We start from the raw sequence: 27,234 nt of genomic DNA, 5'->3' as shown, positions 1-27,234 counted from the left end.
TAGACGACCATAGAGATGAGATAGTAATAGAGAAACAGAGATAAAGAAACAGAGAGTAAGAGAAATCCGTATAGTTAGCAGGTACAAAGGGACAGGGACTGGACCTATGCAAAAGGGTGTGTGTTCAAAATATACCAAGCTGGGGCTTCGGGACATTGTAAGACTACTTAAATAGGTACGGGAAGTGAACAAGGGGACATCGGGAAATCTGGAGAACGCAGGTGATTAAGATTGATACTTAATGAGTTTGGTGGTAGGAGGTTTTGTGCACGTGTCAGGGGATGTTAAGATCATGTACACCGTGTAACCGTGCCAAGGCCACAAGGTGTCTAAGTGCGGAAGACGAGTGGGACAGTAGTGAAGTTATTAACAACACCGCCGTTACGCCGTTAGTCCCCGGAGATCGAGAGTATAGAGAGAGGAGCTAAGTAGCAGCCAAGTTGGAGCGGCGGTATCGCTGATGACGAGGAGCGGGCCAGAGGACGTTCAAGTCCTAAGGTCGAGTAGGACGTATAATTAAACTGAGGAACTACAGTAGCGTACAGGCAGTATTTATATCTACGGATCAGCGCATCGGTGCGGAGCACTGGACTAACTATTAGGAGCTATACGAGTAGTACCTACAGGGTAAAGTAAAAGACAATAAGGAGAGACTAGAACAAAAGGGTATGTGTAGCAACAAAGAACAATAAGAAGAGATTACAATAAGGAGTGGATCTTCGGAGTACCAAGCGGCGGTATGGAGGCCCGAGGCATGGACTTGACAGGGGAGCTACGCGTGTCAGGGAGCCGTCAGGGCATTTGGGAATGGAAAGGGTATCGAGAAAGGGGTGGTTGTACTGTCTTGGGGAGGTACCGGGAGCGTGAGATACATGAGATAGGGGGTGTGGGAGTGTGTGGTTGGTACTGGGACTGGCCTGGTTGTAGTCAGGGCATGACACATACATCTGGTGTCAAAATAATAACAGAGTTATATTGAGTATTGTAGTGATAGTAATAGTAAGTAAGCATACACCTGGTCCCAAGCTAATGACAAAGAGGTCAAGATAAGGAACCAGGCTATGGGGGACTGGCTATATACATACAATCTGGTCTGTAACAAACAACAATGCAATATTGTACAGTGCAGGCACAAGGAAGGTGGCAGAAGCCAATAGAGGGGGAGAAGGTGGATTAGTAATCAATGGGGAGTGACAGCGACAGAATGTAATCATGATGAAATGACTTATTGTACAAGTAAATGTGTAGAAATAGTGAGAAAAGGAAAATAATAGGGGCTGCACACTTTGTGACACTAAGTTGTTTTGGGTAAGGTTATGAGGACTTTTGATGATTCAGCCATTATTGCTGGAAATGTCATTGTTTTTGAGAGGTAGATGATCAAAAAATCTCAGTCATTATACAGGCTTGGCACTCTGAGACTTGGGAAGTGCCTTAAAATTATTCACATATCTTGACATGGGGTTCAGAGGGTATTAACAGTGCCAATAAACATATGCAAATTGATATTTTCACAGCACCCTAAGTAAAAGTCTGTAAAAATGAACAATTTGGTAGGCAAGGATATAATGCACTATCTAGCCAAAACATCAGAGGCCAATCTTGCTGACATTGGTTCATATCTCCCAAATAGTAGTTAAATGAATTTGTTCAAACATCATTGAGAGGAGCTGTCTCATTTATGTTTGTTTTGGCTTGGCCGGGAACGTGTGACCACTGACGCGTGACAGTGCCGGAATTAGCGCCGTCCATCTAGTCCAAACAGACGCAAGCAAAAGACCAGGACGCGCGTCGCGTCTAACACGAACACCTGCCTCATTTTATTCCCTTCCTCGTTACACCATGTCTGATCCTGCAAAGTTTGCCATCCCCGTTCCATCGAAAGATCCAGCCTCAAAGAAACCGGACCAAACCGACAAGGAGGAGGGGACTTCGAAGTTGGAGGTCAAGAAGGATGAAGAGAAGGATGGCGATGAACTGGTACTGTATTCCCCCAAGTTTGAATTAGAGGGCTACTGATCTACTTTAGTCTGAAGAAGACCTTCAGCTTCGCTCAGAGCTTGAGATGCTTGTCGAACGATTAAAGGTCACCTTCCTGCACTTCGCTGTTGATCTAGTCTCACAGGTTTAAATCAGGAATCTGATACGGAGCTTTATCGACCTGCACTCGAGTCTCTTCGAACCCTAATCCGCACATCTACTTCCTCTATGACATCTGTACCAAAACCGCTGAAATTTCTCCGACCACATTTCCCAGACCTTCAAACGCTGTATGAGACTTGGCCAGCCTCAGAAAACAAGGTGGGCTCATGAACGCACTCTTTTGTGAAGCTGTCTGATCCATATATGATAGAGCCAATTCGCAGATATTCTCTCAGTACTTGCCATGACTTATTCCGACACGCAACCCCGAGGAACACTGAAATATCGACTCCTGTCCGCGTCTCTCAAGCCGGTAAATGCACCTTTGGTCGATCCTGGTACCTGGGGCCACGAATATGTTCGTCACCTCGCTGCTGAGCTCGGTGAAGAATTTGAGCACCGCGAGGAACAAGAGGGTGGTACATCCACGGAATCGGAAACCTCGAAAGTTGAGGTTCCGGGAACGATTGAGGATCTGCGCTCACTTGCCAAAGAGTGCTCCTTGTTCTTGCTCAGTCATAACGCGGAACCCGATGCTGTGGATTTGTTGCAAGAATTAGAGATGATAGAGAGCATTGTGACTTTGGTGGATGAGAACACATTCGACCGAGTTTGCCAATATATGACGCGTTGTGTCAGCTTTCTGCCTCCACCAGACGACATTGCCTTCCTTCAAACGGTTCACAAAATATATACGCAATTCCAGAAGTTCCCTGAAGCTATCACCCTTGCCATTCGTCTGGGAGATCGAGATATGGTACGAGACGATTTCAACGCGGCTGGTAACCCGTACGTGTTTATCTAACTTGGATATATAGACGCTGATCTGAAACAACAGTGTCATGAAGCGTCAACTCGCGTTTATCCTTGCTCGCGCCCAGATACCTATTGAGTGGCTGCAAGCAGACAGCGCGGATGGTGAAGAGGAAGAGGAATTTTCTTCCGACCTTTTGGAATGCCTCAGTAATACTCGTCTCAGTACATCGTTCCGTGAATTTGGAAAAGAAATGGGTGTAGAGGAGGCCAAGAGTCTTGAGGATGTATACAAGACGCATTTAGAAAATACCCGTGAGTCTTCTACTGATTGGTTCCTTTCCGTTTCTGATTGTCCTGATATGTAGGTGCATCAACATCCAACGTTGACTCTGCTCGTGGCAATCTTGCTGGAACCTTCGTCAATGCGTTCGTGAATGCTGGATTTGGGAACGACAAACTGATGGTCGATGTTGAGGCAGGAAGTAGCTGGATCTACAAAAACAAGGATCATGGTATGTGGATTGTCCGTCATCTTTTAGTCTGTTAACCTAGATATAGGTATGATGAGTGCCGCTGCATCGCTTGGCCTGAGTCTGCTTTGGGACACCGATATGGGTCTTACGCATATCGATAAGTACACTTACTCAGCGGAGGAATATATCAAGGTGAAGATATCAAGGCAAATTGTCACGACGTGAACGCTCACCATGTCGATTTTCCAGGCAGGTTGCTATCTCGCCATCGGTATTTCTAACGCGAGTATTCGCACTGAAACCGACGCAGCTCTCGCGCTTTTAGCTGAACACGTAGAGAACAAGTCTGTCCCTCTCCGGACGGGTGCCATCATGGGTCTCGGAATGGCTTACGCCGGATCCCAACGGGAGGAAGTCATGGCGACTCTTCTTCCATTAATCGTGGATGAAGACGTTTCAATGGAAATCTGCAGCTTGGCTGCTCTCGCTCTTGGTTTTGTCTTTGTGGGTAGCGAGAACGGCGAAATCACAGGAACGATTCTGCAGGTGTTAATGGAGAAAGCCGAGCGAGGAGACAAAGAGCTCGAAGGAAAGTGGGCGCGATTCCTATCTTTAGGTTTAGGTTTACTATACTTGGGTAGGTTTTCGTTCTACAGTGTCTCAGCTAGCATCAGCTGACATCTCACAAGGTCAACAAAATGGTAGCGATGCCACGTTAGAAACACTCAAAGCCATTGAGAAGCCCATTTCTAAGACAGCACAGGTCATTGTTGAAGGATGCGCGTTTGCGGGAACCACTAACGTCCTAAGGGTTCAGAAGATGCTTCATGAATGTGATGAGCATATTGTGCCCCCGAAGGAGGACGAAAAGAAAGAGGGTGATAAAGAGAAGAAAGAGGGTGATGAGAAAAAAGATGGCGAAGAGAAGAAAGAAGAACCGTCCAAGCAGGATGACGCCTTCCAAACCTTTGCTGTCATCGCTATTGCTTTAATCTCAATGGGAGAGGAAATCGGCTCCCAGATGTCTATGAGACAATTTAACCATCTTGTGAGTTCTTTCAAGATCTGTTCTTACAACGTTCAGTATTTTCTCACCCTCAGCGTAGATGCATTATGGTGAACCCAACATACGGAAAGCAGTACCTCTTGCCATCGGCCTTGTTAATGCTTCAAATCCCCAACTACCAATCCTAGAAACACTTTCGAAGTACAGTCACGACAATGATCTTACTGTCGCCCTCAACGCGATCTTCGCCATGGGTCTGGTCGGTGCCGGGTCAAACAATGCGCGGTTAGCCCAGATGCTTCGACAACTTGCCGGGTACTATCATAAGGAAGCTGATTGTCTGTTCATGGTGCGGATAGCACAGGGACTAGTACACATGGGCAAGGGCACCGTTGGCGTTAACCCTTTCTTCTCAGACCGTAGTATCATGCATAAGCCTGCCGTCGCCGGACTGTTGGCTGTTCTCACCGCGTTCACAGATGCGAAAGGATGTGCGTGGCTGCTTAATTCGTGTTGTACAATATGCTGATCATTCTGTCCATGAACAGTTATTCTGGACAAGCAGCATTGGATGCTATACTTCCTAGTGAATGCAATGTATCCTCGATTCATGATCACTCTTGATGAAGAGCTCAACAATGTACCTGTGGCTGTTCGTGTTGGTCAGGTAAGATTTTTGCAGCGTCGTGCAGTCTGTTCCAAATTGCTGATAGATTGATAATCAATATCTCTGTACTCTCTTCTGTACAACAGGCGGTTGATGTTGTGGGGCAAGCAGGAAAGCCACGGACGATATCTGGCTTCCAGACACATACAACACCGGTGCGACTTGGGACCACAGAACGAGCGGAGTTAGCAACAGAGGAGTTCATCCCGTATGCTGCTGTCCTCGAAGGCTTCGTCATTCTCAAAAAGAACCCTGGATGGGAGAGCGAAGACAGCAGAATGCAGCTGTGACCTAGTAGAAATTTTGTTATGTAGATGTCGCATTGCTTTAAATTTCATATGTAGTTTAAGAATTCAGAACGGAGTGGCTGTGATGCGAATTCTTTCCCTCTGATTCACACAGATATAAGCGAGCGTCTTGCGACGAATGACAAACACCAAACAAGGAGATATATCAACTTCAACGGTCATTTGATATTTTTAGGAGACATTGGACCTACGATAGATGATCGCGAGCGAAACGAAGCAATACTGGCTAGGAGGGCTGAACCGGGAAGACAAATTAGTGTCGCGCAAACTCCCACGGAGTCGGAATACCCGCGGATGTGTACGGATGAGCAGAGCATAGTGCCAGCACCAACCAAGACCATTGGACCTAACACTTCGAAGCGAGCACCCTATGTGAGCCGTATTTGGATTGGAGGGGCCCCCTCTGAGCCGGACAAAGGAGGCTCACATTTGAATGCATGTTATAACTCGGCTATGTTTTTGTAAACATATATTGGATGCTGTCCCAAAATGCGTAGCATATTAGCCATGAGCTTGGTTTTTGCGGTGGCTGGACGCGATTGACTGCTTTGACCGGCCAAAGCAGTGTCAACTTACATAACAAATATTTACTGCTTTGGCTTCAGTGCGCATGATCGCACTGTCAGTCTCGGTATTGTGTCACGACTCAATGTGAATAAATGACTGTCGGCATGTGGTAACTGCACCGGCGCCTATGGAAATAATCAGTTGCAGAAATGACTGGCGGCTTGTGATGAATGGACCGTGTTGAGGCAGCACTCTGTACATACACATACCCTGCTTTGACTATCCCTATCTGACAAGACCGTGCCTACAGGTCAATAGCTATAGAGGTTCTAAGGCCGGATCTGGCCCAGGAATGGCCCGGGATAATTCCAAGGTCCGGAACTGAGTATTGGCCTGTAGTACACACTGGAAGTGGGACGTCGGTGAAGCTATTAGCAACACCCTTCACACACTGTTGGTGTCCCCGGGAATTATGGCAAGAGTGCAAGATTGGGATGAGCAGCCTAAATGGGGTTCCTGATGATCCGGGAGTCTGGAAGCAAAGGGTAAAGAAGATATTAAAGACTGGGATAAGATGGTACACTTGATTTCAAGCTTGACTACAACGTACAAAGTATTCTAGCTTATATACATCCCAAATACAGTCAGAAGACCTCGATGAAAGCTCGGAACAATAAATAAATACAATGATAGCCACAAGGTTATTATTCCGAAGTCCGGCCGCTCCGGGCTGGGCCGGTGACACGCCTAAATTTTGGCTAGACGTCTATGTTGTGAATTGTGACATTTTCACGTATAGATTTGTATTGAGAGGACTGTAATTGAGACCCAGATTGACAGTCAAAGTCAATACTGAATCAGTCTAATAAGTTGAAGGGACCATATACCCATACTACCACAAGTTGGTTAGTTTACCCATCCCTGATACTACCTACGGATAGCAGTCTACCTGTTTGTCAAGCAGGATTATACCAGACTCGGACTACATCCGAAGGATGACGATTCACGTATGACATACCAAGGGTATTCTTATTGGACCTTACACTGGCAGGAGTTTGGAAGAACTTACTCAAGTGACCAAGAACCGAGGATTGACTCGAAATGACTTTCTAGAACTCAGGAATTATCAAATACTCCTTCTAGAACGAGATCATGCATTAATCTAAAAGACTGCGATTTAGTCTAATAGACCAATCAAGTTGCATGGTTGAGGAAAATGACTAGAAGAACGATCGAAGTACTGCGAGGCTCCGAAGACATATCAAATGAATGTCAAAGAGTCCTGACGTAGAAAACATTGAAGAATGCAATTAAATGAATACTATGCGTAACTCCCTTGATAGAGTATAGGCACAATGGGTGTCTGTTGAAAGAGAGAAGCAATTAGTTTAATCCAGATGAATCAGATTGATAGGATTAGAATCGAGGAGAGCTGATTTGCCTCCGGACGAGGTGACAAATGATCGAAGTAAGTGTTGAACCGCAATGACAGTTGAACACCATTCGAGTCATCCTCCAAAAACAATTAAATTAAATGAATATTGAAGTACCTGCCTATGTTTGGAGGTATACTAGAATCTTGGAACCAATATGGACCAAATAAGGACATGTAGATTCAAATTAAATGGTATCTGACTGAGTGTAGAAGTTTCCTTGCGGTTCCGAACGTTGATTGTATTAAATTAATTGTACTATGTGACTCTATATTCTGTATGTATAAATAGCGATCCGATGTATCTGGAATACAAGTGATTTTGGGACGACGTTGCAGTGCTAATCCGTAAAAAGGAAAGACACACTCCCGCCAGACTGAAACCTCTTCGCTAGCAGCCATTCGGGCCCGGCACTTGTGAGTATAGGAATGTCGTGTTCTGCTCCTTGTGACTGCGAGAAGTCTATCCAGTTGTTGGGTATTCTTCGAACTTAGGATCAGTCGTTGGTCTTAAGGGCAAATCACGCTGTGTGGTTGTGCCAGCACATAGTTCTAGCCCTCCGTAGGGGTCTGTGTGTTTCGGTTTTAATTTACTTTGATTCAAAACCCCAATTCTTGATATACCCAAATCAATACAAACCAAAGCACAAAGCGTGCTGAATCTACCTTGATCAAAGGAATATATTGAATCCTTAGAACGATTCAAATTGATTGATCGAAGCTTCGTACTTAGCTCTCAAAGCTTTGCGGAACCTTTGCCAACGCTACCCCTTGCTATTAAATAAATTTGATAGCAGTGAACTTGCATATTGTGTATTAGATTGGTTGGTTGGAGTGCCCATTAGATTCCTTCCTTTCTCTTTCACACAAAAAACGAGGCAAGCTCGTTACCGGGAAGCATATTGGGTGAATTGCATGCATATGACACTATCTATATATGTTGTCTCCGATTATGTGATACTGTACAGTACCTATAGATCATGCACAATGGCATATCCAAGTCCCTCAGTTGTTCTATTATCAACTGAGGTGAGCTTAGGTATATCAGATGCCCCGTCCACGCGCTAACTAGGCCATAGTTTAGATTTACCTTAACAGATTATGAGACTCGGACTCTGATTGGTCCAGAAGTAAAAAAGACAAAAGCTACCTGCAGTAGAAAGAAACTAACTGAGACGATCTCAAATGAGATGTCAACAGGAAGTATGTTGAATATACCCAGGCTCCCAGACAAGAAACAGCTCGTCGGCGAGGATAACTAGAGGCCGTTTAAGTGGGAGATATCATTTGCAATATAGGCAAGAGGACTGACTGGGTATCTCAATGGTACCATCCCGAGGCCCACACATACGACAGATGCCTACCCTGGACCGATCTACCAGACATCGGCAACTCCGGCATACAGCCCTACCCCTGCCCAGAGGAATGGGAAGTACGGGACAGACTAGTAGCGGGGGCAATTGTCTCAAACACTGTCAACCCTGTGGGACTGGGAATAGATGAAACAAAGTGCGCATCAGAAATCTGGTCAAGACTAATCAAATGGTTCAAGAAACAAGACGAACAAAGGATCTACTTAGCTGAAACCGCACTTCGACATGAAGTATTTGACCCAACTGCAGACAACGTGGAATTACATGAAAAGAAAATGCAGAACCTTCTAAAGAAGGTGCACAATCTGGGGGGAACAACCATGGATGCACAATTCCGCCGCATCATCATCTTCTCAATGCCTCCTGACTGGAGACAGGACATCAGGACAGTACCAGATACTTTGAGCAAAGATGCATTTACATACCTTTAGACACTGTGGTACCAGAGAGAAGAAGAACGAAAGGAGGAGGAACACGACATGAGGAGAGTAAAAGCACTTATGGCAGCATACACCCAAGTCCCAACTGCGAACCAACAGAACCATACCACAAACAGATCAGCAACAATATGTCATAACTGCAGCAAGCCCGGGCACATAGCCAAGAAGTGCTGGGCAAAAGGTGGAGGCATGGAAGGTCAGGGGCCACGCAACTACTCAAGATCTGGGACAGCAAACACTAGTGCGAGCACCACAACAACAGCAGAAACGGAAGTAACCTCACCCATGGGAATGTACGTAATATCTGTGAGGACAAGTAATGAATGCAGTATGTTCATGCCTCACCCAAGACCAGACTTAAGCACTGATCTAGTAAACAGACAGAATAATTCCATTCTAAGGAATAAGGATCAGTGTGAGAGTAATGGGAAAGGGGCGAGGGAGGTACTTAGTTGTTCCGTCGTTCCAACAAAAGTGTTAAGATTATGTACACTGTGTAACCGTGCCAGAGGCCACAAGGTGTCTAAGGGCAGAAGGTCAAATGGGACAGTGGTGAAGTTATTAACAACACCGCCGTTATGCCGTTAGTCCCCGGAGATCAAGAGTATAGAAGAGAGGAACCAGTAGCAGCCAAGTCGAAGCAAACCAAAGAACGTATAAGTCCTAAGGTTATAGTAGAGAGTACTTCAAGGCAATGAGCCTGAAGACTTTAGAGGAGAACTAAGTTGAGGAGGGAATCTAAGTCAGAAAGGAGATCTAAGTTGATAATTAAACTGAGGAACTACAGTAGCGTACAGGCAGTATTTATATCTATGGATCGGCGCATCAGTGCAGAGCGCTAGACTAACTACTAGGAGCTATACGTGTAGTACCTGCAGAGTAGAGTAAAAGACAATAAGGAGAGACTAGGATGAAAGGGTATGTGTAGCGAGAAAGAACAATAAGAAGGAGATTACAATAAACAGTAGATCTTCAGAATACCAAGCGGCGGAATGGGGCACCAAGGCATGGACTTGACAAAAAGACTGTATAGCATGTTACGGGTGTACATCCCTGTATTCAGCTCCGATACCTATAATAAAGACTTTCCTGGATTCAGGGGCATCAGAACACTGTTGGGTTTGCAAATCCAATTTCATCGAGTATATGGAAGTTCAGGGACAAGGCGGAAGTAGCGCCATATCTGGTGATGCTGGGAGGTTCCAAATACTTGGCCTAGGGACTGTACAATTTGTAACACATATTGGGGACAGTGAGAGAGTGATACAACTCCGAGGAGCAAAACACACACCATTTTTTGGGCACAACCTGATTTCGCTAATGATGCTGGACAGTCAAGGAATGCAAGGGGAATGGGGTATGGGAATAATGACCATCAGGTTGGCTGACAGAAACACCATACTCCAGGGATACGGCCGAAGTAAAATGTATGAGGTGGAGGTATTGGAAACAGGAAGGACTGCAGCAAACTACTCATGAACGCAAGACAGACCAGTGGACATCTTGATGTGGCACAGGAGGCTGGGCCACGTAGCCATCTGTCGCATACTGAGAATGGCAAACTGCCAGCTGGTTGATGGCCTGAACATCACCAAACATGAGATTCAAGGGATGTGTAAGGATTGCTTGTTTGGAAAAGCAACAAAACACCCGTTTAACCAAATCCTAACACACGAGTTGGAAATCCTAGAGTGTGCACACATAGACTTATTTGGGCCATCCAGGACACACACTTGAGGTGGAGTGAGTTACCTGATGCTGTGTACGGATGGTAGATCGTCATTCCAGGTGCTGTATTTCCTGAATAACAAGAGGAAGGAGACGGGAGTGAGAGCACTGCATAAGTACTGTGTTATGGCTGGAAGACAGGCAGGAAAGAAGCTGAGGAGGATATGCATCAATGGTGGGGGAGAACTTAACAATGAGCTAGTGGATGAGTATTGTGCAGAACATGGGGATCATTATTGAAAAGGTCCCACACAATTCGTCTGCTGCAAATGGGGTGGCTGAGTGAGGATTCCAAACAGTGATGGAAGGCACACATACACTGCTAGAAGATGCAGGGCTCCCGTACTCATTTTGGGGGGAGGCAGCATCCACATTCATTTATACCACCAACTTTGTACCCTCTACGAGATTCCGGGACACCGTACCCATTAAGGCCTGGACAGCGAGATGCCAAGACATATCCCACCTGAGGCCATTTAGATGTGACTGCTGGGCCACACTATCACAGAGGAGAACAAATGGGAAACTGGGGAGACAGGCAGTGAAAGGGAAGCTTCTAGGGTACATGGGCAGGAGAGGCTATAGGGTGTGGATACCAGACTCAAAATGGATTGAGGAATCACATGACATAACATTTGAGGAGGGGGTGCTGCACAGGACGAGGCAACCAGACCTAGTGGAAAACGAGGAAGAAGTTGCGAATGGGGAACTTGGAACCATCAACAGAGAAATCAACAGGAATAACCCTGACCCCGGACTCAATAACGACCAAACTGCCACAGGCAATGATGCTGTACCAACAGCACCCATAACCAAACCTGACACAACACTCGAACCAACAAGACACAGTGGACGAGGACATGTACCATCCTGCAAATATCTGGAAAATAAGGAATATGAACAGAGGGAGCGAGAAGTGAGATGAGTGGGAGAGGAGTGGACTACCGACAACGAAGCCAAGGGACCACTAGCACTCATTGTACAGAGCCTGTATTCATTCACCACCACATTGGGGGAGTTATAGGTCCCACAAATGTTTAAACAAGTGATGAAACGACCTGATCTATGGTTCACACCAATGGAAAAAGAATACAGGACACTGATGGAAAAGGAATGCTGGGATCTTGTACCACTACCGGCGGAGGCAAATCTTACCAGTGGATGCTGGACATATGCAATTAAATTTGATGCCCAAGGCAAACTCCTGAAACGTAAAGCAAGATATGCGGCACAGGGTTACACACAGATCCAAGGACAAGATTTTGACAAGACATACAGCAGGGTAGCCCATATGGAATTTGTCAGACTGGTCCTAGCCATCATCGCAATGTTATGACTTTCCATTTTTCAAGTCGACTTCACCGCTGCATTCCTGAACAGCCTGATCAACCATAACATGTACATGAAGCAACCCAAAGATTTCCTCCAACCAGGATCTGAATACCTCGTTTGCAAGCTCAAGAAGTCAATTTATGGAACCATGCAAGGGAGCCATGACTGGCAGGAAATGCTCGCAACTAGTTACATTCAAGATGGATGCACAGCATTGAGAGCTGATCCCTGCATCTGGTACTGGCAAACAGGAGGAGAATACACCATTACCAGTACATACGGAGATGATGTATGTGGCAGCTCATTTACTGCAGGTGGGAGAAACAAGGCCATTGCAAACCTGGGGAAATGGTGGGAGGCAAACAAGGTCACAACTGAAGTACTACTTGGTATGACAATCATTCAAAACCCGGAGTCGAAGGCCATCACCATTTCACATGCTGGCAAACTTCAAGCTTGACCATGTATGACGCTGGCACACTCCACTACCTTCAAATATTAAACTTACTGAATCTCTGTCCCCACTTCCTGACGATGAGGCCAAGTTCATGGGAGACAAGCCCTACGGATCCATTGTTGGATATATCGTGTGGGGGCAAGTGTACTCGACCAGACCTAGCATTTGCCGCGGGCCTCCTCACATGGTATCAACTCAACCCAGGACGGCAGCACTGGGAGTGTATTGAGTGGGTGGCTGGATACATCCTACATACCATCAACTATTCCATCACATACCAAGCACCGGACCCACGGTAACGAGCTGGCCTCGTTTTTGTGTGAAAGAGAAAGGAAGGAATCTAATGGGCACTCCAACCAACCAATCTAATACACAATATGCGAGTTCACTGCTATTAAATTTATTTAATAGCAAGGGGTAGTGTTGGCAAAGGTTCCGCAAAGCTTTGAGAGCTAAGTAAGAAGCTTTGATCAATCAATTTGAATCGTTCTAAGGATTTAATATATTCCTTTGATCAAGGTAGATTCAGCACAATTCGTGCTTTGGTTTGTATTGATATGGGTATATCAAGAATTGGGGTTTTTGAATCAAAGTAAATTAAAACCGAAACACACAGACCCGTACAGAGGGCTAGAACTATGTGCTGGCACAACCACACAGCGTGATTTGCCCTTAAGACCAATGACTGATCCTAAGTTCGAAGAATACCCAACAACTGGATATACTTCTCGCAGTCACAAGGAGCAGAACACAATGTTCCTATACTCACAAGTGCCGGGCCCAAATGGCTGCTAGCGAAGAGGTTTCAGTCTGGCGGGAGTGTGTCTTTCCTTTTTACGGATTAGCACTGCAACGTCGTCCCAAAATCACTTGTATTCCAGATACATCAGATTGCTATTTATACATACAGAATATAGAGTCGCACAGTACAATTAATTTAATACAATAAATGTTCGGAACCGCAAGAAAACTTCTACACTCGGTCAGATACCATTTAATTTGAATCTACATGTCCTTATTTGGTCCATAATGGTTCCAAGATTCTAGTATACCTCCAAACATAGGTAGGTAGGTACTTCATTATTCATTTAATTTAATTGTTTTGGAGAATGACTCGAATGGTGTTCAACTGTTATTGCTGTTCAACGCTTACTTCGATCATTTGTCACCTCGTCCGGAGGCAAATCAGCTCTCCTCGATTCTAATCCTATCAATCTGATTCATCTGGATTAAACTAATTGCTTCTCTCTTTCAACAGACACCCATTGTGCCTATACTCTATCAAGGGAGTTACACATAGTATTCATTTAATTGCATTCTTCAATATTTTCTACGTCAGGACTCTTTGACATTCATTTGATATGTCTTCGGAGCCTCGCAGTACTTCAATCATTCTTCTAGTCATTTTCCTCAACCATGCAACCTGATTGGTCTATTAGACTAAATTGCAGTCTTTTAGATTAATGCATGATCTCATTCTAGAAAGAGTATTTGATAATTCCTAAGTTCTAGAAAGTCATTTCGAGTCAATCCTTGGCTCATGGTCACTTGAGTAAGTTCTTCCAAACTCCTGCAAGTGTAAGGTCCAATAAAAATCACCTTGGTATGTCATACGTGAATGGTCATCCTTCAGATGTAGTCTGAGTCTGGTATAATCCTGCTTGACAAGCAGGTAGACTGTTATCCGAAGGTAGTATCGGGGATGGGTAAACTAACCAACTTGTGGTAGTATGGGTATATGGTCCCTTCAACTTATTAGACTGATTCAGTATTGACTTTGACTGTCAATCTGGGTCTCAATTACAGTCCTCTCAATACAAATCTATACGTGAAAATGTCACAATTCACAGCATAGACATCTAGCCAAAATTTAGGCGTGTCATCCCCCCCAAACTAAAGAATTTGACTGTCCTCGGTCATTCCTAGTTTTGTATCGGGAAAGGATACCCAATCTGTTATTAGATTGATTCGACAAGACTATATCTCCTTTTAATGTAAATCACTGGGTTTGGATCTCCACTTCTCCGTGCTCTCCAATCAATTTGGATGCCCTCAAATGGGTTTCTAGCGCTCATCTTATCAATTTATTCACACGCCTGCTACGAATCGTAACAGTTTAGCGCTCAATTTGAATTGAATACTTTTTTGGTATTCGTATCACATTTCGAAATTTTAATTCACAATCTTTTCATCATCTAGTCACAGAACGAGCTTCCATTTCACGGAGAGCTGCTCTGACATACACTCTGATTCAGTGTGTACATTTATTTGGTTCGGGGCACGGGGTTCAACAAATTTTCGTTGAAGTCCGTTTTCTTCCCTTTCCTTTTCTTCCTCCATCTCGTTTTTATCAATTCAAACTCGACGTTCAGCCTCTTCTATCCTCTTACCATCTTCTGAATTAGAAGCTCAAGACCTGCTGGCTGGTATCAAATCTCCTTCGACACTCCCTTCGTTTTTCAAAAGCCTCGAGTATCAAAGACTTTTGAACAGGGTGTCATAAAGTATGCAGCCCCTATCATTTTCCCTTTCTCACCGTCTCGACACCTTTACTTGTACAATACATCATCCCATCGCTGTCAATCTCCATCGATTACTGATCTATCTATCACTGATCCACCTGACCCACCTTCTCTTTCTATCGGCTTCCGCCTCCTTCCTTGCCCCTGAACTGTACAGTATTACATCGTTGTTTCTCGCAGACTAGATTATGTATATATAGCCAACCCTCCACAGCCTGGTCCCTTATCTTGACCTCTCTGTCATTATCTGGGACCAGGTATGTGCTTACTTATTATTACCTATGACTACGATACTCAATATATCTCTGTCATTATCTGGGACCAGTTTGCTTCCGCTCCGCTTAGTCGCTCCGCCTCACTGCCTGGCTTAGTCACCCCGCTTCCTGCTCCGCTAGTTACTCCGCCTCTGCCGCTTCGTGACATTAGGTCAAGATCCATTACTGCACTGACAGCCTACCGATAAGGTTGTCCTTGCAGGATCCGTAGACACCACGTCTTCCCCAGTCCCGCCCGATTCTGAAACACCTGCTGCCAGTATAGACTGCTCCACACTCCCGCACGCACTTGACCCCAGAGACCAAGCTCACGCCCACAACAACAACGATACTTGGCGTGATTGCCAGTCTCAACCTTGCCCCAACGCCCTTTCGAACTCGATCCGAGAGCCACTCACTGTGAGCAATATAACCTTCCTGCCAATTCCCCAACCCCGATTGCCTACTCCCATCATGTCGACTCCTGTCCCGCCTGCCCCAAATACCTCTGCTGAGGATCTCATGGCTCAGCTCATCAGACAAGTAGCCAGCCTTGCTACAGCCATGGAGGAACGCTCATCCTCCAAGTCAAGCATGAACAAACCCGAGGTCTTCAAGGGTAAAGATGGTGCTGAAGCTCGTCGCTTCATGGCTCAGTTCCAAAATTGGGCGTCAGAACAACCAGATCTCGCCAAGAGCCAAGTTAAACTTATCAAGTCCGCCCTGGGCTTCTTCACCGAAAGTGCTGGAGATTGGGCAACTCCCCATCTGTTACACTTCAGTGCAGAGAATCCCCCTTTCGGAGGAAACTGGGATACGTTCTTGAAGGAATTTAGCCAGCGGTTTGAACCAATGGACCCAGGTATGGAAGCCCGTAGCGAGATCAAGAACCTCAGACAAAGTAAAGGGCAGACAGTTGCAGAATTTGCCCAGAAGTTCAAGGATATCGGAGATCGGACTGAAATGTCTGATATTGATTTACGGGAACGCTTCTTCACCGCCTTACTTCCGGAGATCCGACAACACCTTATCATTGTAAACATCGCCCAAGGAATCGCTCCGACTTTGAAAGAGGCAATCAAACGAGCCATATCAGTGGATGTCTACCTGCATGATCCCACCATGACCGGCCGAAACACCGGACACGCTCCCGCACACACCGCTCACATTACCCCTGCCGACCCTCACGCCATGGACATTGATGCTACTCATACCAGCACTGGGAATAGCAGGGAGGCCTTCCTTGCCCGTATGCGCGGACGATGTTTTGGTTGTGGAGCTCAAGGCCATGTTAAGCAGAATTGCCCACACAAGGAGACTACCTGCCGATACTGTGGACGCCGGGGACACCTAGAATCCGTCTGTCAGGACAAGTTCATGGGACTTAGTCGCGACCGTGGCCGACGCCAACAGCCTCGCCGTCAGCAGATCTCAGCCACGGCGGCACCATTTACCTTATTCCCAAACGAATCAGTTCAGATTGCCGCCTCAATCCCAACACCTGTCGCTGGACCTGCTATACCGAGCCCCGCTAATCAGGACTTCTCCACCCAAATTGGACAAATAAGGGAATTGTTGGACCGTGCTAATGCCATGTCTCCTCCATCCTCTGGTTTTCAGCAGGGTTTTTAAAGAGGGTACCCGCTCCGGCTGCACCGAGAGTACCCCATAATCAGTTTACTATGTTCGCTACCTCTTCGTATGACTCGCTCCCATCATGTACAATATCATCTATTTGGGAATTAAATTCCAGCTCCCCACATTTCCGAATTCATGCGAAACTGAGAGGAAGGAACCATAGTATAACAACCGCAGCCATGGTAGACTGTGGAGCTACCGCCCTGTTTTTAAACCAAGACTTTGCCACCAGAAATCACGTAACCTGTGCACCCCTCCATAAACCAATCGATGTATTCAACATCGATGGTACACCTAACCGAGCCGGGCGAATCACCCACTTTGCACGCTTAGCACTCACAGTGGATAACCAGGAGCGATGGATGGATTTCCTGATCACAAACTTAGGAGGAGAGGATATCATTCTCGGACTCCCCTGGTTACGGAAGGTAAATCCAGAGATTGACTGGGAGAAGGGACGACTTTCAGTAAAGCCACCCCGGGTACATATAGAGGAAGTAGAAGATGAGCAGACTTCACACCCTCACCTAGTGGCATCTACTACCGATAGTCCAATCCAGGAACTCCTGAACGAAGGATCCCAATGTGAACCCAATCACACTGAGGCAGACCTAGAGGAGAATGAAATCATAACAGCAACGGAGGAATCCCCAATACACCGAATACGAGCCAATCACAAAACGCGTCGGGCATGGGTGAAAGCGGGGATATTGGAAGAACAAACAGAGGAAGTATGGTGCTCAGCAGGATTCACATATTCTCAACAACTAGCAGAGGAGGCTAACCGTGATAAACCCATTAAAACCTTTGAGGAGATGGTCCCTGAGCAGTACCGAGACTTCAAGAAGGTTTTCTCCGAATCTGCCTCTGAGCGATTACCTGCCCATCAGCCCTGGGATCACGCTATCGATCTCGTACCCGGAGCACCAGCAACCATGCGGACGAAGATCTACCCAATGTCCTTGAACGAGCAGGAGGAACTTGACCGCTTTCTAGAAGAAAACCTACGGAAAGGCTACATCGTTCCCTCGAAGTCACCCATCTCATCTCCAGTCTTCTTCGTGAAGAAGAAGGATGGGAAACTCCGTTTCGTACAGGACTACCGGAAACTGAATGAGTATACTGTGAAGAACCGATACCCTCTCCCATTAGTTGCTGATATCATTAGCCGGCTTCAGGGAGCGCGATATTTCACCAAGTTTGACGTTCGCTGGGGCTACAATAATGTGCGGATTAAGAAGGGGCATGAATGGAAAGGCGCATTTGCAACAACTCGGGGCTTGTTCGAGCCTAAGGTTATGTTCTTCGGTCTCACGAATTCCCCTGCCACATTCCAAGCACTTATGAATGCGATATTTGCTGATCTCATTGCAGCTGGCAAGGTGGCAGTCTACCTAGACGACATCCTCATATTCAGTAACGACCTCAAGGAACACCGACAAGTGGTACGGGAAGTATTAACGCGACTAGAAAAGCACGACCTCTATTTGCGCCCAGAGAAGTGTGAATTTGAACAGCAACAGATCGAATACCTGGGACTTATCATTTCAGAAGGGGAGGTGAGAATGGATCCGGTCAAAGTAGTGGCTGTTCGTGACTGGCCAGTCCCTACCAACCTCCGGGAACTGCGAGGATTTTTGGGGTTTGCAAACTTCTACCGGCGCTTTATCCGAAATTTTGCAAGAATAGCTCGACCTTTGAACGACCTAACCAAGAAGGATACCAGCTTTAACTGGACTGGTACACAACAGGAGGCATTTGACACCCTTCGAGAGGCCTTCATCTCCGCACCAATCCTTGCTCTATGGGCGCCAGATCGGCCCACTCGAATTGAGGTAGACGCATCAGGCTTTGCTACGGGAGGCACCCTCATGCAGAAGCAAGACGATGGTCAGTGGCACCCGGTAGCCTTCAGATCAGCATCCATGCAGCCAGCAGAACGGAACTATGAAATATATGATCGGGAGATGCTTGCCATCATTGAAGCATTGAAGGACTGGAGGAATTTCCTGGAAGGACTTCCACAACCATTCGACATTATCACCGACCACTCCAACCTCGAATTCTGGCGCACAGCACAAGACCTTACCCGTCGACAAGCCCGATGGGCCCTCTATCTATCACGGTTTGATTTTCATATGATCCACCGTCCTGGCCGAGTAAACACCCAAGCTGATGCTCTTTCTCGTATGGCAGTACATCATGTATCAGATAGCGATGACAATCAGCAACAGACCGTCCTTAAACCTGGCCACTTCACCAAAATTGCCGCTTCAATCCTACGGAACCCCCTAGAGGATCGTATTCGGAAAGCCTCAGAACGGGAAGCACAAGTACTGGAAGGTCTGGAAACAGTCAAGAAGCACGGGTTACAACGCTTGGCCAATGGGATAGCTGAATGGGAGGAGGACAACGGGTTGGTCTATTACCGGGGCCGGGTATATGTACCAGCAGACAACAATCTACGCACCGAGGTACTCCGCCAATGCCATGATCATCCAACTGCTGGACATCCCGGATTACATGGGACACTTGACCTGGTCAGCACCCACTTCTGGTGGCCGACACTGCGTTCTTTTGTGGAGAAATACGTTGAGGGATGCGAGATTTGCGCCCGCAAGAAGATCCAACGGCACCCACGAGCTGTGACTCAACCACTGGATGTACCATCCGGCCTATGGGAAGAGGTAGGGGTCGACCTGATAACACAATTGCCTAACTCCCAGGGATATGACGCAGTCTTGGTCTGTACAGACCTGTATGGAAAACAAATCCATGCTATTCCTTGCACCAGCTCCATTACAGCCGAAGGTGTCGCCGATATCTATTACCGAGAAATCTTCCGTCTCCATGGTCTTCCCCTCCACTTCAAATCCGACCGCGGACCTCAGTTCGCAGCTAAACTCATGCGATCCCTCCTCGCTAGACTGGGAATTAAATCAGATCTAACCTCCGGATATCGTCCTCAGTCCAATGGCCAAACTGAATGCACAAATCAGGAAGTGGAAAAATATATCCGCCTCTATGTGGGACGACGACAAGATGACTGGGCAGAACACCTCCCCATGGCGGAGTTTGTGATTAACTCGCGGACTCACTCGGCCCTAGGCATGTCCCCATTCGAGTTAACCTACGGATACCTTCCCCTGTTCAATATCCCGGTTGGTCAACGCAGCGGCATTCCAGCGGTGGATGACCGCATACGGATTCTCCGAGAAGTGCGACAGGATGCTGGAGCGGCCTTACATCTAGGAAAGAAGCAACAAAAAGAGGGATACGAACGTGGGAAGCGAAAAGCGCATCAATTCAAAGTTGGGGACCTAGTTTGGCTGAGTGCGGAGGACATTAACCTGCAGCTATCCAGTGAAAAACTAGGAGACCGACAGCTAGGACCTTACCGTATTCTGGAGAAAGTCGGACCTCTGGATTACCGCCTTGACCTTCCCTTGTCATTAGACCGCCTTCATCCTGTCTTCCATGTCGACAAACTATATCCATGGAAAGGTAACCCCATCAATGGCGAAATACCAACACCACCAGAGCCGGTGTACTTAGAAGATGAAGATGAACCGGAATATGAAGTGGAGGAGATCTTGGACAGTCGGGTACGATGGAAGAAGTTGGAATATCTAGTAAAATGGAAAGGTTACGATGCAGGACACAACTCTTGGGAACCCGCACCCAACCTCAGCCGGGCACCAAAAATTGTTCGGGCCTTTCACAAAAAACATCCGGCAGCGGCAAAACCTTGACCATCGAGGGCAATGGTCATAAGGAGGGGGGTAATGTCATAAAGTACGCAGCCCCTATCATTACGCAGCCCCTATCATTTTCCCTTTCTCACCGTCTCGACGCCTTTACTTGTACAATACATCATCCCATCGCTGTCAATCTCCATCGATTACTGATCTATCTATCACTGATCCACCTGACCCACCTTCTCTTTCTATCGGCTTCCGCCTCCTTCCTTGCCCCTGAACTGTACAGTATTACATCGTTGTTTCTCGCAGACTAGATTATGTATATATAGCCAACCCTCCACAGCCTGGTCCCTTATCTTGACCTCTCTGTCATTATCTGGGACCAGGTATGTGCTTACTTATTATTACCTATGACTACGATACTCAATATATCTCTGTCATTATCTGGGACCAGTTTGCCTCCGCTCCGCTTAGTCGCTCTGCCTCACTCACCTGCTTAGTCGCTCCGCCTCACTGCCTGGCTTAGTCACCCCGCTTCCTGCTCCGCTAGTTACTCCGCCTCTGCCGCTTCGTGACACAGGGAATATATTCTGCCTGTTCTTAGCACTCAAGACTCTCCGGATTATGACAGTTCGAGCACTTTCCCGGCTTTTTCATACCCCCAATCTTTGGTTACTTTTTGTTTTCCCCCGGATTCATCGCATCCTTTGTCTGTGGCCTCTGGGTTGGATTTGTTTTGCTCTGCTCAGACGGTTATTTGGTCACTTCAGACTTTAGTTGAAGCTCCCCCGTCAGAGGCTAGCGATGGGTATACTTTGTTTGAGGAGACAGCACCCTTCTTGGTGCGTATCCCTTTCATTCCTTATCACGCATTTTTCAATTTTAATTTATAATTTAGATTTATCTTCGCGATTTTTGGATTGGTCGCGCTAACTGTCCTTTATTCGCGGAGCACGTCCTTTTGACTGCCGAGTTCTTGTCACAGGGTCTCCCTGCATTCCTTCATGAGAGTTTGGAACAATGGGGTATCCCTGCTGAACATCGCTCTCTGGCTTCGGTAGGTTTTGGTCTAATGCTTGATATCTTTTGCATTCCTTCTAATTTAGTTCACAGGGGACTCTGAATTTCGAATCCTTCCCTGCAATTCCTATTCCTTTTAGTTTACGTTTCCGGGAGGGAAGTGCTATTATGCGTCTTGTCTCTCCCAAAGATCTAGATGTCTTTGCCGCGTTACGCGGCAAAGGTTCATTTGCGGTTGCATCGTCGATTAGTACTCCTTCTTCTCCCTTGGGGATCAAATCTTCGACTTCCGTTTCCAAAGCACCAGTAGCTCCCCCTCGATTAATCAGAAGGAATCGGGAAGTAGAGAGCCTCAAAGCTGATGCCTCTACATTTTGTGAGTGTTAACTTAATTCATCGATTTCTTATTTTTATTCATTTAATTTGATTGTAGTTTCTTCTCCTCGCCCCGCTCATTCAAGAAACTCGGATGATGAGCTCTTCAGTGGATTTCCTTCTGGGGACACAACTCCTCGAGCCTCCTTGTCGATCAAAGTTTCCGCAGGCAGGAAGGAGCCAAAATCTTCAACTACTGTCAAGGTAATTGAAGGTTCCAAAGTCTCCGACCCTCCCACTTCTGCTTTGGTCTATAAGAAAGTTTAACTTCCCCTTCGTTCAAGGAAAATCGCTCCAGCCGCTTCTAAAGGAAAAGCGCGGCAAGTCGTTGTTACTGAGGAAGATTCAACTGCCAATGAAGTTGAATCCGAAGATGAGGATGAGGAGGAGGACACTGCGCCCCCTCCAAAACGCCTAAAAATGACATCTTCCATTTCCGGTAAGATCTTTATTCTTCATTCTTTGTCTTATTTTATTAATTCCATTTGATTGTAGCTTCACTACCTCGTCGTTCAGTTAAACGGGTGACCGTCCCCAAACGAGTATCCAAGGCTGCGGTGAAGCCCGTTCCCGAGCGTTCCCCGAATAGTACCTTCCAACCGGTACTATTGGCCGATGCTCAAGGGCGACTACGGCTCCCTGAGCAGTCAACTGGGAGCTTTACTTCTTTCCCCAAATTTGCTCATGCCAGGGTAAGTCATAGTCATTCAATTTAATTCATTCAAAATGCTAACTCTATTAATTTAATAGAATAGCGCTGCCTTAAGTCGAGAAAACCCTTTGCTTGCAATCAACCCTGACTTCGTCGAGCTGGGCTCTGTTTTGGAGACTCAAAACGCTCGTTTCATGATGCAGGACTTGATGCAGGTTAATCGGGTGATTCACGACGTGAGTTATCTTTTAAATGTCTTATTTTAATTTAATTGTTCATCATGCTTTTATTTCATGTAGCCTTCCATTCCCAGTCAAGCATGCGTTTCGGCGCTTGCTCGAGGGGATTTGGAAGCAAATTCGGCTCCTCTTCCAGGATATAAGTGCCAGGCCTGCTCCTCACGGAGTTTAAAGTGCTTGGGCTCCTTGGACGTGGAACTTGCTATGGACGCACTCAATGCGCTCCATAAGGCCTCAACTAGCAGTACGCATAGTAAGTCCATTCTATTCTATTTCATTTGATTTACTTAATTTAATTCATTCGATTCATTTAGATCTAGCCACCTCATTACGACAAGCCATGGACCTCAATGACCAAATAAAGCAGATCGGGTCATTGTTCGATACAGCGTGGGAGCTCTTTCTGCGGTCCATTTTGGACTTGCAAAATGCAGGAGAGGACCCCGTCGTTGTGTTGGAAGCACTCAAGGCCGCCGAGCCCAATCATCGGGCGATCAATCTAAATGAGTGGACCCTTATGGCCACTCTATTCCGTTGGCCCAGTCCATTCAACTTGAGTGGGCTGGATTTCGACAATCGTACCCCCAGTGAATGGATTGAGCTGCTTCGCAGCATCCATTCCGGCGAGTCAACGGCGCATACCGACGACAAAGGGCACCTGGTCAAGTCTTCCCCGCCTCCGGATTCTGCTACCGAGGCTTTGGAAGGCCTCAAGGAAGTCGAGAGGGGGTCTGCGGACGAGGGTACCAGCAGTCAGGTAGGGGGATCGGTTCCTATGGAGCTGGATCTCCCTACAATCGAGAGTTTGGCCGAGCGAACTCTGTCTCCTGAAAAGGGGGCAGAGTCAGCGCAGACTCTCTAATTGTGGCTGGTCTCTGGGGCGTCGTTTTGTTTTTTATTTGTTTTATTTTAATTTCGTTTTTCATACATTCATGGACGGACGGGGTCTATAACCTGATTATTCCATTATAGCTGACCACTTGCGGTTGTATCGTCTGGGTTTTCAACCCAACATCTCATCTATGGACCTTTTCAGGACCACTGGTCGCTCGAGACCATTTCGTTTTAATTAGATTTCATTAGTCTAATTTATATCTTGTATCTTTCTTGTTTTTTGTATTTCTTGTAGGTAGATTTACCTATTACTTTTTTGGTTGTGGATAGCTTATAGCTGTCCTGTCTACACCAATTTACGAGCTCTTATGCTCATGTTTATATTAATTTGAATGAGTGAACTTAAGTCTCATTTAATTTGAATGAATACATCTATTCTTCACTCAATACACCTTTCGACGCGATTCTTGTTTTAATTTGAATGAGTAATTGTAAGTTATCGAGCCAGCTCTGAGCTCCTCCTATGAATAGGGGTTCAAAGTAAGACTCTATTCCGTATCCTGGCATGAATCTTCACGCGAGATCAGGTCCGCAAGATATTACAGTCTTCCTTGTCCTGAGTGCTCAAGCCGATCTCCGTTCGCCATTGATCATAACAACGTCGGGAGGTATTCTCAACTCCACTTTCAGGTTCTGAGCGCAGTTTCTTTACTCACTCCGCATATTTTGACCTTCTGTATGATCACTTTGATCAATTCTGGGTTACTGCATTCGTAATACCATTCAATCTAATTGCAAAATTATTAGTGTAATTGAAATTTTGTAAATTTTCAATCAAATCAATATCCTCCTCCCCCAAACTAAAGAATTCAACTGTCCTCAGTTGTCCTAATTTGGTCAGGAGCTTGATTTCACTGTTTCGGTATAAAAGCTCAGGCCAATTGACTTTCAATATGCCATTCGTTCCAAGTTGACTTGCATTAGTCGAACTCAGTCGAGCTCTCATTCCATACAAAGTTCCATCAACATCTATCATTGTTCATCCTAGCATGCCTATCTATCACAAGAAGGATCTTGACATTGCTCGAGTTGCCGAGCCCCACTTGGGGGTGCTTTGCAGCAGCTACTTGCTTCGTACAAAGGCAAGAAGACGAACAATCCCGACAAGGCAACAATTTCTGCCCTTCGTCGGTCTACCGAGTATCTTCATGATCTCTTGGTATGTATTCTTCATTCAATTTAAATCATTTATTATCAGGAAAAGCCTGTTACCCTTTGTAGTCATGTTAGACAGATCTCTAACTTGACTGCTCGTCAGAGCATTATTGATACTTTGTGTCTTGGTCACAAATTATTTCCTGACATCGTCAGTTATTCTCACTTCGAGCAACATCTTAAGTTCATGGCTTTTGCCAATGATGCTCGTGTATGTATCAATTTTATTTGTGACCATTTACATTAATAGTCTTTCAGAACACTTTCATTAGAAATCGTCTCCTCGATCGTGCTCGTTCTGTTCATTTGGATCACGAGGCATCTACTCGTTCCGATAATTCTTGTTTCGTGAAGAAGTCCAAGAAAAAAACAACAAGATTTGCTTCCTCTCGTGACGTCAAACGGGAACTTAGATCCGTTCGTTTCGACTCTGATGTTGAGGTAAATCTTCAGATCCAATCTCAATTAATTTGATTTATCAATTTCGTTCAGATGAACTCAGCCTCTGAGGACGAGTTGGTGTCTGGAAATGAACACAGTTTCAAACAGAAGCCTACTCTCTCCTTTATCAAGGTGAGTTCAAATGGTATCATGTTCTGTAACCACGACTCATTCTATGTCATAGAATCGTCGCAGCACTCCTTATCCCACCACTGGTTCCAACAAAGGATCCAATAAGGATGAAAAGTCTGCTGTGAACGATGGTTCTCCTCGTCTCAGCAAGGTTCATTGCCACGCTGACAGTCATGTTTCTTCTAACTGTATGTCGTGTCTCGCTGAAGATAAAGGTGATTCAATTTAATTCAAATCCGTTTCAAGCGGACGAAGCTTGCAGCATCTTGAAAAGTCGTCAAGATTCTGGCTCAGACTCTTCTGTTTCTGACGCAAGTTTCACTACTGCTCAGAGTATTCCCACCACTGGTTCTGAGGACACCATCGTCACTCCTACAGAGATTGCTGTTCCAGTCCTTAAGACCGTCGAACGAGCTACTACTCCATTCACTCGTGGTGTTACTCCTATGATGGAAGACAAAGGACACGTCTCTGCCTAGGTCTGCAATCCATCTAATCGATTTTCATTTAAACTGATACATCATCATTTAGATGCATTTGTTTAAAACCCATAAATATTATAAAAAACAGTTCTTCATGTTGATTCACTGTCTTTACATGGTTTCCTCTATTCGTATTCATTCATTCCATGCCTACTGTCTTTACGCCATCACAGCTGTATAGTAGATGCATCATCTTACCGTCGCCATTCATTTTATGATGTTCGTTTGTAACAGTATATCATCTAGAGTTTCAATTTAATTGTTGATCCTCTTCCTCACTGAGTTCTTCGTCAGAGTTGATATCTGAGAGTCTCAGATGCGGTATGGCATCGAATATGTAATCGTTTTCTGGTGTCATCCAATATTCATCTTCGTCTTTTACCATTAAATCTAATTGTTCAGCAGTTAAGTTGATAAGCTCGTGAATATTGTTTGGCAATTCAATTGGTTCATTTCGTGTAAAATGCGGCAATACTCTGAAGGCTCCGACCTTCTCTTTGAGTACTGTTCCATCCATTTCAGCAATAATATAAGAGCCACCCTTAGTTTGTCTGATTACGACCATAGGTCCTCTATATCTTGGATACATCTTTCTATCCAAACTCTTTTCAATTCCAGAATTCCTAACCTGGACTAATTGACCTGGTTTGAAATTCCAATCTTTAATTGTATGTCTATATTTTCGTTCGAATCTTCGTAACTCTGCAACTTTGTTTGCATCTACTCTATGTTGTACTTTCTCAATGAATGAGTTATGTTTCGACAGAGCTTGAGCACGATATCCAATTAATTCATCTCTAGTTAAGATTCTATTAGGTGGATTCACCAACCAAGTTGATTCTACAATATCAAAGGGAAGCAACGGTTCAGCTCCTGTTACCAGGAAATATGGAGAACAACCTAGACTACGTCTTGGTGTTACTCTATCCGCCCATAGTATCATTTTCAAAAAGTAGAACCACTTAAATACATCTCCACCAGTTGCTTTGATTAAAGCCTGGCATATGTCCAAATGTGCTCTTTCAATCTTGCCATTAGCTTGAGAGTTGTAGGCAGAAATTTATATTCCTTTAATTACATACTTCTCTTCTAACCAAGCTAGCATATT

The 27,234-nt window shown here is 45.6% G+C and overlaps 1 protein-coding gene across 1 annotated transcript; it reads left to right on the top strand.

Moving 5' to 3' along the window:
• Window positions 1–1,842: 1,842 nt before the first annotated feature.
• On the top strand, window positions 1,843–5,334 carry C8R40DRAFT_1176727 (armadillo-type protein; the record flags this gene model as incomplete). Its single annotated transcript, XM_046232558.1, has 12 exons — window positions 1,843–1,980; window positions 2,030–2,086; window positions 2,137–2,301; window positions 2,354–2,931; window positions 2,981–3,210; window positions 3,264–3,410; window positions 3,457–3,563; window positions 3,621–4,008; window positions 4,061–4,419; window positions 4,478–4,868; window positions 4,926–5,044; window positions 5,131–5,334. The coding sequence occupies 12 exons, from the start codon at window positions 1,843–1,845 to the stop codon at window positions 5,332–5,334; spliced, it is 2,883 nt and encodes a 960-aa protein (XP_046080493.1).
• Window positions 5,335–27,234: the final 21,900 nt, after the last annotated feature.

Source organism: Lentinula edodes (genome assembly GCF_021015755.1).
Source record: "Lentinula edodes strain Le(Bin) 0899 ss11 chromosome Unknown C8R40scaffold_55, whole genome shotgun sequence".
Lineage (NCBI taxonomy): Eukaryota > Fungi > Basidiomycota > Agaricomycetes > Agaricales > Omphalotaceae > Lentinula > Lentinula edodes.
This window is presented reverse-complemented; position numbering and strand designations above follow the sequence as displayed.